Below are 17,637 nucleotides of genomic sequence, written 5' to 3'. Positions count from 1 at the left end.
CTTAATGGTTGCAACTGAAATATACATAAGAAAAAAGAAGAACACTTTTAGTGTTCCATTCAAAGACATAATAATACATTTTTAATTTATATTTTATATAACTTTTATTGGACCCTTAAAATTACAAGTTTTAAGTTCTCAAATCTAGATATGCCATTGATATAAATGATTTATACATATAAACAATTTTTCATTAAAAATTGGAAAGTGGAAAAGTTAGGATTCATTCCTTACTAATTGTAATAAAATATTCTTTTCATTGTGTTTGTAATCAGAAGAGTAATTTAGGTTAATATATAATTTTCAAATTATGTTTACTAGACACTGAGCCCAAATTGTTGATTTGTTACAAATTTTCTGATTTTCCAAATTTGAACAGAAATCTCTTTACTATTTCCACAGCAGCGACATAAATGAATGAATGAATGAATGTTGCGCGCTATAAGACTATAAGAAAAGTTGTTTTCCAGCTGAGTTTAACTAAAATTGAAGGTATATTATACCATAAATTTGTTTTCATAATGTTGCTTGTCCATCTTGCCAAGGAGAACAGCTTAGTTATAAACTTCAGAGCTTGGGAGTTTGAGTTTGGGAGACTTAATTAAAATGGAATAAACTTTTGGTCTTTTTTTTTTTTTTTTTAAGAGAGAGAGAGAGAGAGAGAGAGAATTTTTTAATGTTTATTTTTTAGATTTTGGTGGATACAACATCTTTATTTTATTTTTGTGTGGTGCTGAGGATCGAATCCAGCGCCCCGCGCATGCCAGGCGATCGCGCTGCCACTTGAGCCACATCCCCAGCCCAACCTTTGGTCTTTTAATGACTTTCTAATCAGCTATATGTAAAACAACTTCTGCTAAGGAAGGCATTTTTGTAAATATAAGTCCATCCAAATTTTCAGTCAGAATCAGAACAAGAAATCTAAAAAAAAATTCTGAAACTTTGGTTTCCTACTAAATAAATTTATCATTTCTAGTTAAGATTTGTCATCAATGCAAAGGATTTTGATTTTGAATCATAATTTTAAAAAAAACACTACACTTTAAGAAGCTAGTGACTGTGTTTTCTTGTCTAAACCACATCAAAATCAATCATTTTTTGGTCATTAAATTTTTCTGTTTTTCTTTCTTCAGTATATGACACCTACTAGAATTACTAAGAACTTAGCTCCACTGATTAATAAAAATTATGCATTATGCCATCACATAAGTCACACAAAACAGGAGAAATGGCACTAACAGCATGTAGTAAAAATGAACAGTACTAATACAAAAATTTTAATAAACTTGTATCCCAACCTGGTTCATGTCATAATTAGATTTGACAGAAGAATGGAAAATTCCTTGAAATATTCCATAAAAAAATCCTAAGTAAAATTCTTAACTAGCTATTTTGCTGTAAATGTCCATCCTTCTGATCTATAGTCATGAGTTGATATTGATATACTAAGCAGTTCACATTAATTATGTCACTTAATTGACACAATCATACAGTGTTAATACTACATATATCCTCATTTTACAAAGGAGAAAACTGAAGCATGGAGAGATTAAGCATTTCACTACTGATCAAACAGCTAATAACAGCAGTTATTAGGAGATCCCAAGCCCTGTAACTTGAGTCTACAATCTTAATCAGTATGTCATACTGACCATAGTCCTCATATATATCTCATTATTCTGGATTGCCATGCATTTCTATAACTGTATAACATTAAAAGTTATTTAACGAAAATTTATCATTTTAATAAATGCCATTCCAAAGCATTATTCAATAAATGCAGATTTTTATAGGTCGAAAAAACAACAGGAATCTTTCAGTCAAATGATTTGGTAAGAATGCTACATGATATCTCATGGGTTCTATGGAAAAATCAATGGTATTCCTTCCCCCTTTCCAGCCAAACAGCTCTGTTGTTATTTGTTTTATATATTAGAATGCCTTAAAAGATTTTACTTTAGGAAATTTTAATAATGAAATTTGATACAAACTGAGATGCACACAGACATCAAAACAACATTAAATTATACCCTCCCTATTATTTATTCATGTATTTATTTATTTTTGTGCAGGGAATTGAACCCAGGAGAACTCAACCACTGGGTCACATTTCCAGTCCTTTTTAACATTTTATATAGAGACAGGGTCTCACTGAGTTACTTAGTTCCTCACTAATTTCTGAGGCTAGCTTTGAACTCGGGATCCTCCTGCCTCAGCTGTCCCCGCAGCTGGGATTACAAGCATGCACCATTGTTCCTGGATACCCTCCCTTAATTTATAAATAAAAATGATGGTTTATCTATTATCAGCAAGAATTGGCACTCAAACTTATGAAATTCTTGGACATATTTGTAAAATAAACCATTTAGGAGGGATCTAAACTAATAATAAGGATCTTTCTCTGTATATACTCATCTTTCTAGTCTAGAATCAAGGCATTAGTTAATATTCATTATGTCCTAAGCACTGCAACTATAATGTACTATTATGTATAACCAACGGATTTTTGATTAAATCTTTATATTGCATTTATGGATTATCACCCATCAGATTATCTCTTTCTCTTTTCAGTGAAAGGGACTGAACCCAGGAATATTGTGCATGCCCAGATTTTGTGTCCTTTACCACTAAGCTACATCCCTAGCCCCTCTTTCTTTATAGAATGCCATTAATATCCTACCTTTCTATAATCAGGAAGGATTTTTGTGTAGTAAGAGAATTACTATCTTTAAAAGTTCATGTTTAAAATACTATATGGGAGGAACTAAGCACAATATTTACAATCCTGAGTAGACAATACAGTCTCATGTTTATGACCATAAAAATAAAGCACTTACCAATTTGAAAATTGCTAAGAAGTCAGTAAAAATGAATCAATAACTTATTCTTTAGTTTCTAAATATTCAGTGAAATAAAACTCAAAAGCAAGAAATGACCCTGCAAAAGCAACTGACAATTTTTAAATATAAATTTACACTTCAGATTTCAACTAGTTTATTCAAAACACTTCTGGTTCTAAGCGTTTCAGATAAGAGATGCTCAATCTATATTTCTCTTCCACATCTAAATCTAAACACTTTCAATCTAGTATAAGAAAAGTTCACTTAAATCCTCTACTAAAGAGTATGAACTAAATATGAAGAATTATTAGTGAACAAACTGAATCAGGTACATAAATAAATAAGAGAGGACTTTTAATTTTTGTAAGAAGCATGAAAGTTACCATTCAACCTTAACCACAAGGAAACAGTCAACCAAACTGAAAGATCAACAACTTCTCTTAGATTCATAAGAGAAGTGAGGTCACAGCAAACTACTGCTCTCACAACTAGGGAGTCCAACAGACAGACCATTTACCACTATAGAAATCCAGGAAAAAATTCTCCACAGAAACTAATACAGCAGTAAAAGAACCTGAATTGTACTTGATGAATGCTGATATTTTGGTGTAAACAAGTCTGAAAGTCAAAAGATCCAGGAGGAGCCAGTTGTGGATATCAGACACACAAAACCACAACCTGATGAATTTTACCTTCAGGAGCACAACCAGATTCTTATAAATAAATATCAGATAAATTGTCTTGACAATCCAGCAGTGGGAGGGGTAAAAGGAAACATTTTAAAATATGGCAGACCACACTTCTTTACAACAAGGTCTGCACACAGAAAAATATTATTCAAGGAGAGCATAATTTGCTAGGATTTTATCATGTGTTAAATAAAACGTGAGAAGGAAAATGTACACAATTATAGCCAATTCTAGCCACCCTGTCCCAACTAAGCTGTTAGAAATTGAAAAATACTTGCAAATGTATAAGTCTAGAATAAAAAAGTGAGTAAAAGACAGACGAAACCAGAGGACTGTAAAATATTTTCCTTCTACCCACAGTTTACCACCACATTACTAGCAGTCAATGACAGTAATTCCTTTTACAAAGCAGATCATAACTGTCTATATAAAAAAATTACAAGGCATACTAAAAGGCAAAAAGAAAAAAACACAAAACAAAATGAAAAAAATAGAGCAAGCATTAGAACCAGACCAGATAGGAATACTGAGTTATCAGATCGGATTTTAATTAACTGTAGTTATAATCTAAGGGCCCTAATGGATAAGGTAGACAGCAATGAAAGAACAGATAGGCAATGTAAGAAGAGAGATGGAAATCCTAAGAAAGAATCAAAAAGGAATGTGACAAATTTAAAAAAGAAATTGTAATAGGAAGAATGTCTTTGGTGAACCTATTAATAGACTGGACAAAGGTTAAAAAAATCTCTGAGCTCAAAGACAAATCAGAATAACCTCCAAAACTACAAAGTAGAGAAAACAAACACTTATTTAAAAAAAAAAAAAAAAAGAAAAATAGAACTTAACATTCAAGAACCAAGGGACAACTACCAAAGTTAGGAATGTATATGGAATACCAGTGGGATAGAAAAAAATACTTGAAGCAATAATAAGTTATAATTTTAAACAAACCATCAAAATGCAAATTTGAGAAACTCAGAGAATATTAAGCAGGATAAATACCAAAAATACTACACATAGTCATGTTATATTCAACATATAGAAGAGTAAGGTAAAGAAAAAATCCTCAATGAAGTCAGAGGAATAGAAAGAACTTACTTTAGAGGAAGAAAGATAAGAATTCATCCAACTTCTCAAAAACTATACAAATAAGAATAGATCAGAGTGAAATATTTAAGTGTTAAAAGAATAAAACCTAGAATTCTATAGTCTACAAAATAATTCTTTGAAAAAGAAGGGCAATGACATTTTGATATAGTAAAAAAATCAAGGTAATTTTTGCTAATATTCCTGACTTGCAATAAATGTCAAAAGAACTTGTTTTCTTATAACAGAGATTGAACCAGGGGTGCTTAATCTAAGCCACATCCTTGGGTTCCTTTTACTTTCAGTTTGAGACAGGGTCTTGTTAAATTGCTGAGGCTGGTTTTGAATTTCTGATCTTCCTCCCTTAGCCCCCAAATTGCTGGGATTATGGACATGTGCCACCACATTCAGCTAAAGTAAGAAAGAAAAAAACTATATAAACCTGGATCTATGAAAAGAAAGGAAGAACATGATTCTAAAAAGAATAAATGAAGATAAAACAAGAACTTTTCTTTAAACTTAATTAATCTAACATAATGGTTTGTTCAAAATAATTATAGATTAATGTTTTTTATCATGTATGTATGTATAGGCCACTTTTGAAAGATTATACATGAGTTAAATGAATGACAGTAATGATACAAGATGCAGAAGGTGAAAATAGGATTATTTAGTTACTAAAAGGTGTTTACACTATCCATGAAGCAATAGAGTGCTATTTGAAAGTCTACTGGGTTAAGGAGTAAATATATATTGTAGTCACTAAGACAACTACCCTCCCACACAAACATAGTAAAAGCAGAAGCATAATGTATATACTTAAATAGTAGAGAAACTCAAATTATTTAAAATGTTCAACTAAACCACAAAAAGCAGACAAAGAGTGGAAGATAAATAGAAAGAAAGAATACAGTCAAGAAATAAAAATATCCACAAGTTGTGCATGGTAACATGCACCTATATCCAAGGCAGGAAGATCACTTGATCCCTGGAGTTCAAGGCCAACTTGGGCAACACAGCAAGATAACATCTCAAAATTTAAAAGGTTAATAAATATGGTAGCTATTAATGCAACTATAACAGTAATCACTGTTAATGCCAATGATCTAAATGCATTTGTTTTAAAAAAACAGCTTTTCAGACTGAAACTAAAAACAACTCACCTATATGTTATCTGCAGGAGACTCCTTAAAACTATAAACACACATAGATTTAAAGTGAATTGATTGAGATATGATAACACTAATCATAAGAAAACAGGAATGACTATATTAATTTAAGGCAAAGCAAATTTAAAACCAGGGATAGAGGATAGGGATAGAGAGGAGCACTACAATATGCTAAAGGGATCTATTTTCCAAAATATACCAATCTCTACCATGTATGCAGTAAACAAGGTTAATATATATGAGGCAAAAACTAATAGAATTTTGAGGAAAAATAGATGAACACATTACTATACTCACAGATTTCAACACTCCTCTATCAGAAATAAAAATAATTCAGCAGGTAGAAAATCATCAAGAGAAGTATTCTATGTCACTCCGTGATCCAGATCTCACCTATTCAGAATACTGCATCTCAGAGAGTGTTAGAGGACCCCTATACAGCTGCTTCCCACAGAAATCACCAATGCTGTGACCCCACACAGAGCTCTGAGCCTCAGGGTTCCAGCAGGACTCCAGACTCCTGACTTCAGACATTGAAAGCCTGAAATTCTAGCCAGCTAGGGTTCGCAAGCGCATTCACAGAATCACCTATCAGCACCTCTGCAGAACTCCCAGACTTCGCTCTGCTCCGATGCAGGGCACTCAGCTGCTACCTACCCATAGCACAATGTCATTGCCTGGCTCCCCCCACTCAACCCAACACACTGGCACTGGAAGCAGGATGCCTCCATCTTGGCTCACCCCCATCGCCATATTATGTGGGGGGAGCTCCCAGATTGGATCTCCAGCTGGCCAGGTACCAGGTTTCCAACTCCTCTCTCTCCCCTGTGGTGTAACCCAACACACTAACTGCCCAACTCAAAACAACTCTCAGTTGGACAGGTGAACAATGTGACCAGGGCTCTGCCCATGGTAGCCACGGTATGAGACTTCCCTCAATTGGGAACTACTAAGGGAGAGGGAGACGGGGCTAAGGTTTGGAGGCTAACAGAGACACCAGGATCTTGGAAATCCCCAGGCAAGACAGGGAGATAGTACCAGGGCTTAAGTCATACAAGTGGTCCTAAAAAGAGACCCGTGAGGTGCAGTCTCCCTGCAGGGACTGGCAGGTGCTGCTCCCCGCTTCCAGGAGCCCTGCACTAGGACCAGCCTTCCCACACTGGTTAACTCCACCATCCTGAGGGCAGAGACACCAGCTTACAACAGACAACCCCACCTACTAGATGAGAAGAGAAGTAGGGAAGATACAGATCTCAACATTTAGCAACAATCCTGGTTTCTTCCTTCAAGTATTTTTTTTCTTCCACCCCTCTATCCTGCAGCCCTCACATCCCCAACATATGTAAATCAAGAACATTGCATGAAATAGGATTTTGAGGACCAAGTCATCTGAATAATATAACATGGAGGGTTATATATGCCCTTCCTTTTTTCCTCATTAAATTGTTCTTTCTCCCCTCCATCCCGTATTTTTCTAAATACATATGTGTGCTTATTTTATGTACTCTTCTGTCTTCCCACATACTTGTCTACCCTAAATTACATCCTGTCTATTCTCTTGCTACTAACCCTCTTCATTAGATTTCTCTTTCACACTTCCTAAGATATATATATATATATATATATATATATATATATATATATATATACAAACGCACACACACACACACACACACATTCATATATGACTTATTTCCTTACTTCCTACCTCCTCAGAATATTGTCCTACTCCCCACCCCCAATTCATTGTCCACGGTCAGAAAATGTAAACCCTATTAAAAAAACTACAGATTATATTATAGATAATAATTGAATCCAACATTCCTGTACATTGAGACTAAACTGTAAACATCTTAATAATAACAAATGGTTCATGGGTGGTATACTGTTGATATTGGGATCTCTTAACATTGTCCTCCCCCATAAAGGAGAAGTCTTAGAACCCTACAATAGCACTACAAAGCTATAGAGTAAAAACAATAAACCCCAGACCCACAGAGCTGGAAAGGAAGACATAGAAGCAACATGAAAAGACAAGGGAAGTAAGTGCCCCAAACAAATCAAGACACCACATTATTAGAATCATTGGCAGCCACAATAGAAAAAAATGACAGAAAGATTTCAGGATATACATGATTAAAATGTTCTGTGAACTCAAGGAAGATATAAGAGAACAAATACAGGCAGTGAAAAACCACTTTGACAAAGAGCTACATAAACAAATACAGGAAGCAAAAGATCACCTCAACAGGGAGATAGAGGTTCTAAAAAACAAACAAACAAACAAACAGAAATCCTTGAAATGAAAGAAACCATAAACCAAATTAAAATCTCAAATGAAAGCATCATCAACAGAGTAGACCACTTGGAAGATAGGACATCAGACAATGAAGAAAAAATATATAATCTTGAGAAGAACGTAGACCACACAGTGATAATGGTAAGAAACCATGAGCAGAATATTCAAGAAATATGGGATGGCATAAAAAGCCCAAAATTAAGAGTTATTGGGATAGAGGAAGGCATAGAGGTCCAAACTAAAGAAATGAACAATCTATTCAATGAAATAATATCAGAAAACTTTCCAAACATGAACAATCAATTGGAAATCCAAATTCAATAAGCTTACAGAATGCCAAATGTACAAAATAGCAACAGATCCACACCAAGGAACATCATATTAAAAATGCCCAACATACAGAATGAGCAGAGAACTTTAAAAAATCACAAGAAAAAAGAATCAGATTACATATAATGGAAAACCAATTAGGATAAAGGCAGATTTTTCAACACAGACCCTAAAAGAAGATCCTGGAACAATATATATCAAGCTCTGAAAAAAAATGGATGCCCACCAAGAATCTTGTTTGTATCCAGCAAAAGTAAGCTTTACATTTGATAAAGAAAAGTTAAAAGAATTTACAGCTAGAAAACATGCACTACAAAACATCATTAGAAAAATATTCGATGAAGAGAAAATGAAAAACAATAAAAATCAACAGAGGGAGGTAGTACCCTAAAGGAAAAACTAATCAAAGAAGAAAATCAAGAAAACTCAAATAACAAAAATAAACACATATTGATAATACAAACCATGTCTCCATAATAACCCTGAATGTTAATGGCTTAAACTCACCGATCAAAAGACATAGGCTAGCATATTGGATTTTTTTAAAAAGACCCAACAATACTCTGCCTCCAGGAGACTCATCTGATAGGAATAAACATACACAGACTGAAGGTGAAAGGTTGGGAAAAAAATCATACCACTCACATGGACTTCAGAAGCAAGCAGGGGTTTCCATCCTCATATCAAAAAAAAAAAAAAAGGTAGATTTCAAGCCAAAATAATCAAAAGGTTATAAAGAAGGACATTACATACTGCTTAAGGAACCATACACCAACAAGACATAACAATCACAAATATATACGCCCCCCAAAATAGAGCAACTATGTTGATCAAACAAATTCTTCTCAGTTCAAGGTTCAAATTGATTACAACACAATAATCTTGGGTGACTTTAACACACCATTCTCACCAATAGATAGATATTCCAAACAAAAGTTGAATAAAAAAAACTATAGATCTCAATAATACAATTAATAACTTTGACTTAACTGACATATATAGACTATTTCATCCTTCAACAAGAGAATACAATTTCTTCTCAGCAGCACATGGATCCTTCTCTAAAATAGAGCATACATTATACCACAAAGCAACTCTTAGCAAGTACAAAAAAAATAGAGATACTACCATACATTTTATCAGATCATAATGGAATGAAATTGGATCAGTTTCAGCAATGACAAAATAAAAATTACTCCAACACCTTGTGAGACTAAACAATATACTACTGAATGAACAATGGGTTAGAGAAGACATCAAGGAAGAAATTTAAAAATTCTTAGAGGTAAATGAGAACATAGAAACAACATCGAAATCTCTGGGACACTATGAAAGCAGTACTAAGAGGAAAGTTCATTGCATGGAGTTCATTCCTTAAAAGAAGAAAAAGTCAACAAATAAATGACTTAACATTACATCTCAAAGCCCTAGAAAAAGAAGAAAAAAATCAACAGCAAAAGCAGTGGAAGGCAAGAAATAATTAAAATTAGAGATGAATTCAATGAAATCAAAACAAAAGAAACAATTGAAAAACTTGACAAAACAAGTTCTTTGAAAAACTAAATAAAATTCACAGACCCTTAGCTATACTAAAAAAGAAAAAGAGAGAGAAAAATCAAATTACCAGCATATGTGATGAAAAAGGCAATATCACAACAGACACTACAGAAATACAGAGGATCATTAGAAATTATTTTGAACACTTATTCTCCAATAAAATAGAAGATATTGAAGACATCGACAAATTTCTGAACTCAGACGATTTGCCCTGATTGAATCAGGATGTGATACACAATTTAAACAGATCAATATCAAGTGATGAAATAGAAGACACCATCAGAAGCCTACTAACCGAGAAAAAGCCCAGAACAGGATAAATACACAGCTGAGTTCCAAAAGACCTTTAAAGAAGAAGTAATACCAATACTCTTCAATTTATTTCAGGAAACAAAAAAAGGAGCAACACTTCCAAACTCATTCTATGAGGCCAATATCATCCTGATTCCAAAAGCAGGCAAAGACACATCAAAGAAAGGAAACTTCAGACGAATATCTCTAATGAACACAGATGCAAAAATCCTCAATAAAATTCTGGCAAATCAAATACAAAAAGATATCCAAAAGATAGTGCACCACAATCAAGTGCACCACATTCCAGAGATGCAAGGGTGGTTCAACATATGGAAATCAATAAATATAATTCATCACATCAATAGACTCAAAGATAAGAATCATGTGATCATCTCAATAGATGCAGTTTGACAAAATACAGAAGCCTTTCATGTTCAAAACTCTAGAAAAACTAGGGATAACAGGAACATAGCTCAACATCGTAAAGGCTATCTATGCTAAGCGTCAGGCCAACATCATTCTAAATGGAGAAAAATTGAAGGCATTCCCTCTAAATACTGGAACAAGACAGGGATGCCCTCTTTTACCACTTCTATTTAACACAGTTCTTCAAACATTGGCCAGAGCGATTATATAGACAAAAGAAATTACAGGGATACGTATAGGAAAAGAAGAATTTAGATTAGCACTATTTGCTGAAGATATGATTCTATAACTAGAAGACCCAAAAAGCTCCACCAGAAAAGTACTACAACTAATAAATGAATTCAGCAAAGTAGCAGGATATAAAATCAACACCCATAAATCAAAGGAATTTCTGTACATCTGTCACAAATCCTCTGAGAAGGAAATGAGGAAAACTATCCCATTTACAATAGCCTCAAAAAAACACACACACACAAAAAAAAAAAACTTGGGAATCAACTTAATGAAAGAAGTGAAAGATCTATACAATGAAAACTATAGAACCCTAAATAAAGAAATAAAAGAAGGGCTGGGGATGTGGCTCAAGTGGTAGCACACTCGCCTGGCATGCGTGCGGCCCGGGTTCGATCCTCAGCACCACATACAAACAAAGATGTTGTGTCTGCTGAAAACTAAAAAATAAATATTAAAAAAAAAAAAGAAATAAAAGAAGACCTTAGAAAATGGAAATATCTACCTTGCTCTTGGATAGGCAGAATTAATATTATCAAAATGACCATACTACCAAAAGCACTATACAGATTTAAGCAATTCCGATCAAAATACCAATGGCATTCCTCATAGAAAGAGAAAAAGCAATCATGAAATTCATCTGGAAAAATAAGAGACCTAGAATAGCTAAAGCAATTCTTAGCAGGAAGAGTGAAGCAGGTGGCATCACTATACCAGACCTTAAACTATACTACAGAGCAATAGTAACAAAAACAGAATGGTATTGGCACCAAAACAGACTTGTAGACCAATGGTACAGAATAGAGAATGCAGAGACTACCCCACACAATTACAATTATCTTATATTAGACAAAGGAACAAAAAATATGCATTGGAGAAAAGATAAATAGTGCTGGGAAAACTAGAAATCCATATGCAACAATGTGAAATTGAACCCCTATCTCTCACCATGCACAAAACATCAAAGTGGATCAAGGACCTAGGAATTAAACCAGAGACTCTGGGTCTATTAGAAGAAAAAGTAGGCCCTAATCTTCATCATGTGGAATTAGGCCCTAACTTCCTTAATAAGACTCCTATAGTGCAAGAATTAAAACAAAGAATCAATAAATGGGATGGATTCAAATTAAAAAGCTTCTTCTCAGCAAAAGAAACAATCAGTAAGGTGAACAGAGAGCCTACATCTTAGGAGCAAACTTTTACCCCTCGCACATCAGATAAAGCACTAATCTCTAGGGTATATAAAGAACTCAAAAAGCTAATAACCCAATCAATAAATGGGCCAAGGACCTGAACGGCCACTTCTCAGAAGAAGATATACAATCAATCAACAAATATATGAAAAAATGTTCATCGTCTCTAGCAATCAGAGAAATGCAAATCAAAACTACTCTAAGATATCATCTCACTCCAATCAGAATGGCAGCTATTATGAAGACAAATAATAGTAAGTGTTGGCAAGAATGTGGGAGAAAAGGTACACTCATACATTGCTGGTGGGACTGTAAATTGGTGTAACCACTATGGAAAGCAGTATGGAGATTCCTTGGAAAATTGGGAATGGAACCACCATTTGACCCAGCTATCCCTCTCCTTGTCTATACCCAAAGGACTTAAAAACAGCATACCACAGGGACACAGCCACATCAATGTTTATAGGCATTATTAACAATAGCTAAACTGTGGAACCAAACTACATGCCCTTCAGTAGATGAATGGATTAAAAAATGTGGCATATATACACAATAGAATATTACTTGGCAATAAAAGAGAATAAAATCATAGCATTTGCAGGTAAATGGATGGCGTTGGAGAAGATAATGCTACGTCAAGTATACAATGCCCCCCCCCCAAAAATGCTGAAGGTTTTCTCTGATATAAGATGACCCACTCACAGTGGGGTAGAGAGGGAGAGCATGGGAGGAATAGACTAACTCTAGATAGGGCAGAAGGGTGGGAGGGAAAGGGAGGGGGCAGGTCTTAGCAAGGATGGTGGAATGTGATGGACATCATTATCCAAAGTACACTTATGAAGACATGAATTGATGTGAGCACACTTTATATACAACCAAAGATGTGAAAAAATTGTGCTCTATATGTGGAACAAGAATTGTAATACATTCCACTGTCATTTATTTTTTAAAAACATTAATAAAAAAATAAAAGAAAGCCCCAGTCACTGAGCTGCCGCCAATATGCTCCGTCCCCACCGCACGCCTTCTCTCGCAGCTGCCTTCCTCAGGCCGTTTCCACCGAGGAAAAGGAATTGTATCATATGTCCGGTATCCAGAACCTCCATTCTTTCGACCCCTTTGCTGATGCAAGTAAGGGTGATGACCTGCTTCCTGCTGGCACTGAGGATTATATCCATATAAGAATTCAACAGAGAAACGGCAGGAAGACCTTTACTACTGTCCAAGGGATCGCTGATGATTACAATAAAAAGAAACTAGTGAAGCCATTTAAGAAGAAATTTGCCTGCAATGATACTGAAATTGAGCATACAGAATATGGAGAAGTAATTCAGCTACAGGGTGACCAGTGCAAGAACATATGCCAGTTCCTGGTAGAGATTGGACTGGCTAAGGAGGATCAGTTGAAGGTTCATGGGTTTTAAGTGTTTGTGGCTCACTGAAGCTTAAGTGAGGATTTCCTTGCAATGAGTAGAATTTCCCTTCTGTCCCTTGTCACAAGTTTAAAAACCTCACAGTTTGTATAATGTAACCATTTGGAGTCCAGTTTTAACTTGGACTAGTGTAACTCCTTCATGCAATAAGCTGAAAAGAGCCATACTGTCTAGTCTTGAAGTCCCTCATTTAAACAGAGGTCAAACAGTAGGTGCCTGGCAGTGTTTACCCTAAAACAAGGCAATAACATGATGTTTCAGCAAAGCCCAGAGCCCCAAGATCAGATGGCTATGTCTGACCAGAAGCTTCTCAACTCTCCCTTAGCTGAGGCCCCTGCCCTAAAAGTGTCATGACCTGATCAGGAGGAATGGGGTAAGGCAGCTGTACCACTAGAAGGGAGCCTTTGGTAATTTTGGAGGGTTTTTTGTTTCATTTTGTTTTTTAAAAAGAATCCCTGGTGTCTAACCTGACCAGGTGGGCAAAACTCAGAGGCCACCTTCCTTCCAGTGAGGTGATGGGACATCTGGCTTGCCACCAAGGTCTTCTTTTTGACTAGATGTATTCTAGCTAAGGGGTGTCCAAAACAACACAATGTGAGGCCAGCTTAATATCAGTCAAACTTTTGACAAGGGAACAAATTTCAAACTGATGTTATCAGTCCTGTAGCTAGCTATAGAGCCTGAAACTCACTAGCAACAGCTGCCCAGTGCCATGTGAAGTAATAAACTGGTTTTTTTTGTTTGTTTGTTTGTTTTCCCTTCCAGTTTTAATGTTATGTAATGTATTTAAACCCTTATTTAAATAAAACTTGCTTTCAGAAATAAATAAATAAAAGAAAATCATCAAGAGTATAGTTGAGCTCCATAATACCATCAATTAACTTGATATAACTGCCATCTACTGATTTCTTCATACAAAAAAAGCAGAATACACATTCTTCTCAAGCTCACATACAAGAGTCACCAAGATAGACCATAGTCTGGTCCATAAAACAAATATTTTTATTACTGCATAGTAACTATACAAAATAGTGGGTTTCATTGGGGCACAGTCATACACATGTAACATATTTTGATCATTTCCAAACCCTGTTAACTCCCACCGCCTCAGCTAATCCTCTTATAGTTTTTCTTGTATTTTTATGTCATCTGTGCTTTGGTTTTTGGGTACTTTTGTTTGTTTGGGTTTTGTCTCCTAAAATTTCACATATAAGAGAAATCATAAATACCTCTATTTCCAAATCTGGCTTAATTTGCTTAATATGATAATCTCCAGTCTACTGAAAATGATACAAATGACTTGATTTTGTTTTTCATTGTGGCTTAATAGTATTCCATTGTATTTATACACCAGTGAATTCTTTTCTTTCCACCTGTTAAGGGGCACCTTGGTTGATTTCAATATTTGGGTATTAAAAACTGTACCCCAACAATGGTTATTCAGGCATCTCCATTGTATGCTGACAATAATTCCTTTGATTATACAACAAAGACTGGCATACTTGGATTATACAGTGGTTCTATTTTTAGCTTTTTTACAAACCTTCATACTGATTTCCATAGTGGCTGTACTAATGTACATTTCCACCAACAAGGTGTAGGAATTCCTTTTTCCCTGTATTTTTGCAGCATTAATTGCCATTAGTATCTTGATGGTTGTCATTCTGATTGAATTTCAATGTAGTTTTGATTCATTTCCCTGGTGGCTAAAGAGTTTGAAATTTTTTTTCATATAATCATTGATTATTTGTACTTAGATTGAGAAGAATCTGTTGAATTCATTTGCCAATTCACTGATTGGGTTTTTTTGTTTTTGTTTTTGTTTTGTTTGTTTGTTTGTTTGCTTGTTTTACTTTCTGTTTTTAGTTCTTGATATATTCTAGATATTATTCCTCTGTTGAAACAATAGTTAGAATTATTTTCTCCAGCTCTGTACATAACCTCTTCACTCAGTTAAGTGTTTCCTTTGCTGGGCAAGGAGAGTTTAAATTTGGTGCAATCCATTTCTTGATTATTACTATTATTTCCTGAACTATAAAAGTCTATTCTGGAAGTTGTTGCCTATGCCTATATCTTGAAGTGTTTTCCCATTTCCTTTTAACAGATTAAAATTTTACACTTATGTCTTTGATCTTCTTAAAATTGATTTTCTCTTAGGGTGACTGCACACTGCACACCTATCTCTCAAGACAGGGCTCTAGTTTCTCTTTCTCTCATATTCTCTCTCTCTCTCTCTCTCTCTCTCTCTTTAGTGGAAAAGAAACATGAAGATTATTTTTATTTTAAAAGATTAAGCTGGAATAGTTTCATGCTGTAGAAGTCAAATTGAAATTGAGTAGTGGACCATAATGAATGGACATGGATTGGAAAATGGCAGTCTAGCACCATTTTAGAAGGCTGACTCCACAGGAACTGGTGGCAATGGAGTGAGGAGGAAGAAGGACTGAGGACTGCTCCAGAGTGTATGCACTGATGGTGGGCAAGATGCCCACCCTGCCTAAAGGCCTTCCCAAATGCATTATTATTCTCTGATGTAGAGTAAGATGGGCAATCTGGCTGAAAGCTTTCCTGCATTCCTTACAGTAAGGTTTCCCTCCCATAGGAATTCTCTGATGAAGAGTCAGGAATTTACAATGGCTAAAGGCTTTCTCAAACTTTAAACTTATAAGGTTTCTCGCCAGTATGACATTGTTTATGACAGATCAGGGATGCTCTCTGAATGCCTTCCCACACTCAATACACTCATAGGGATTTTTGCCAGTGTGCACTCTCTGGTTCTGAACAAGAAAGGAGCCATCACTCAAGGCCTTCCCGCCCTGCTCACATGCAAAAGGCTTCTCACGAGTATGCATCCTCTGGTGCTGAATGAGGTATGCAATATGACTGAAGGCCTTGCTGCACGCCTGGCAATGGTAAGACTTTTCCCCTGTGTGCATTTTCTGATGTTGTGCCGGGTATGCATTCTGGCTGAGGGCTTTGCTGCAGTCCTTGCATTCGTATGGTTTCTCACCAGTATGAATTATCTGGTTATAGGTGAGATGTGCTCTGAGGGAAGGCTTTCCCATATTCCTTACATTTGCAGGGCTTCTCTTCGTGTGAATCCTATGATGAAGCCTAAGCAAGCCTCAATGGCTGAAGGTGGCACATTCACAAGTCTTCTCTCCTGTGTGAATTCTCTGATGCATGGTCAAGGATGAGCTTCAGTTAAAAGCCTTCTCACACATGCTGCATTTGTAAGGCCTCTCTCCAATATGGATTGTCTTTTGCTGGATGAGCCCTATGTGATCTGTGAATGTTTTCCCACAATCAATACAGTCAAAAGGCTTCCCTAAATGTGATAGTTCCGGCAATGATGTATGAGGGAAGCGTTCTGCATTCGTAGGATCTTTTCCCCGGAGAGGATCCTCTGGTGATGAGGCAGGGATAAACAGTTACCAAAGGCCTTCCCAGATTCCAAACATGTGAACCCTGTGCTGAGTTACATGTGTGAGCTGGCTACTGCTTGCAAGGGTACAGCTTTTCTCTAGTGTGGACTCTCTGGTGTTGTGTAAGTTGAGGGTTCTGGCTGAAGGCCTTCCCATATTCAGCACACCTCAAGGGTCTTTCTCCAGTACAAATTCTTTGATGAAGAGTAGGAGTCGAAATTTCACTAAGTTTTCTCATGGTCATTACTCTGATGCAGAGTAAGATGGGCAATCTGGCTGAAGGCTTTGCTGCATTCCTTACAGTAAGTTTCAAAAGTTTCTTATCTCCCTAGACTTGCTGTGTTTTTTAGAATGAAAGGTGTTTTCTTATCTGTATCAAAATTATATATACTTTCACCCATGGGGAAAATCTCTATTATATAAGATAACATATTCAGATAAAAATTTGTCCTGAAAAAAAAAATTTTGTCTTGAATTTGGTAGAATGGTCTCTTTTCTCAAGAAGGATATTTACACAAGTGACTTTTTCTTGCCTAGAATGTGTCTTCTGACCTACTAGCTCTCTCTCAAGTAAGTCTCCCCATTTCTAGTCTTCCCCTAATGCGGACCATTCAAGGCCACAGCTTGTAAGTCTTTCTGTTATTACTGCCTCATATATGTCCAGA

The 17,637-nt window shown here is 35.6% G+C and overlaps 2 protein-coding genes across 20 annotated transcripts in view; one reads left to right on the top strand and one right to left on the bottom strand.

Moving 5' to 3' along the window:
• Nucleotides 1-17,637, bottom strand: part of Gphn (gephyrin) — a 625,252-nt gene that overhangs the window by 460,994 nt on the left and 146,621 nt on the right. The window lies entirely within an intron of this gene.
• Nucleotides 13,089-15,737, top strand: LOC125615217 (eukaryotic translation initiation factor 1-like). The gene has a single exon (XM_048798543.1). It carries the CDS (start codon nucleotides 13,197-13,199, stop codon nucleotides 13,536-13,538), a length of 342 nt encoding a protein of 113 aa, XP_048654500.1. The 5' UTR covers nucleotides 13,089-13,196; the 3' UTR covers nucleotides 13,539-15,737.

The sequence above is a fragment of the Marmota marmota genome, unplaced genomic scaffold, assembly GCF_001458135.2.
Source record: "Marmota marmota marmota unplaced genomic scaffold, marMar, whole genome shotgun sequence".
Classification (NCBI taxonomy): Eukaryota; Metazoa; Chordata; class Mammalia; order Rodentia; family Sciuridae; genus Marmota; species Marmota marmota.
The sequence above is the reverse complement of the archived record's forward strand: the minus strand, read 5'-3'. Positions and strand labels throughout refer to the sequence as shown.

Coding starts and splice junctions, on each gene's coding strand:
- LOC125615217 (XM_048798543.1), top strand. CDS start 13,197: ATGTCCGGTATCCAGAACCTCCATTCTTTCGACCCCTTTGCTGATGCA.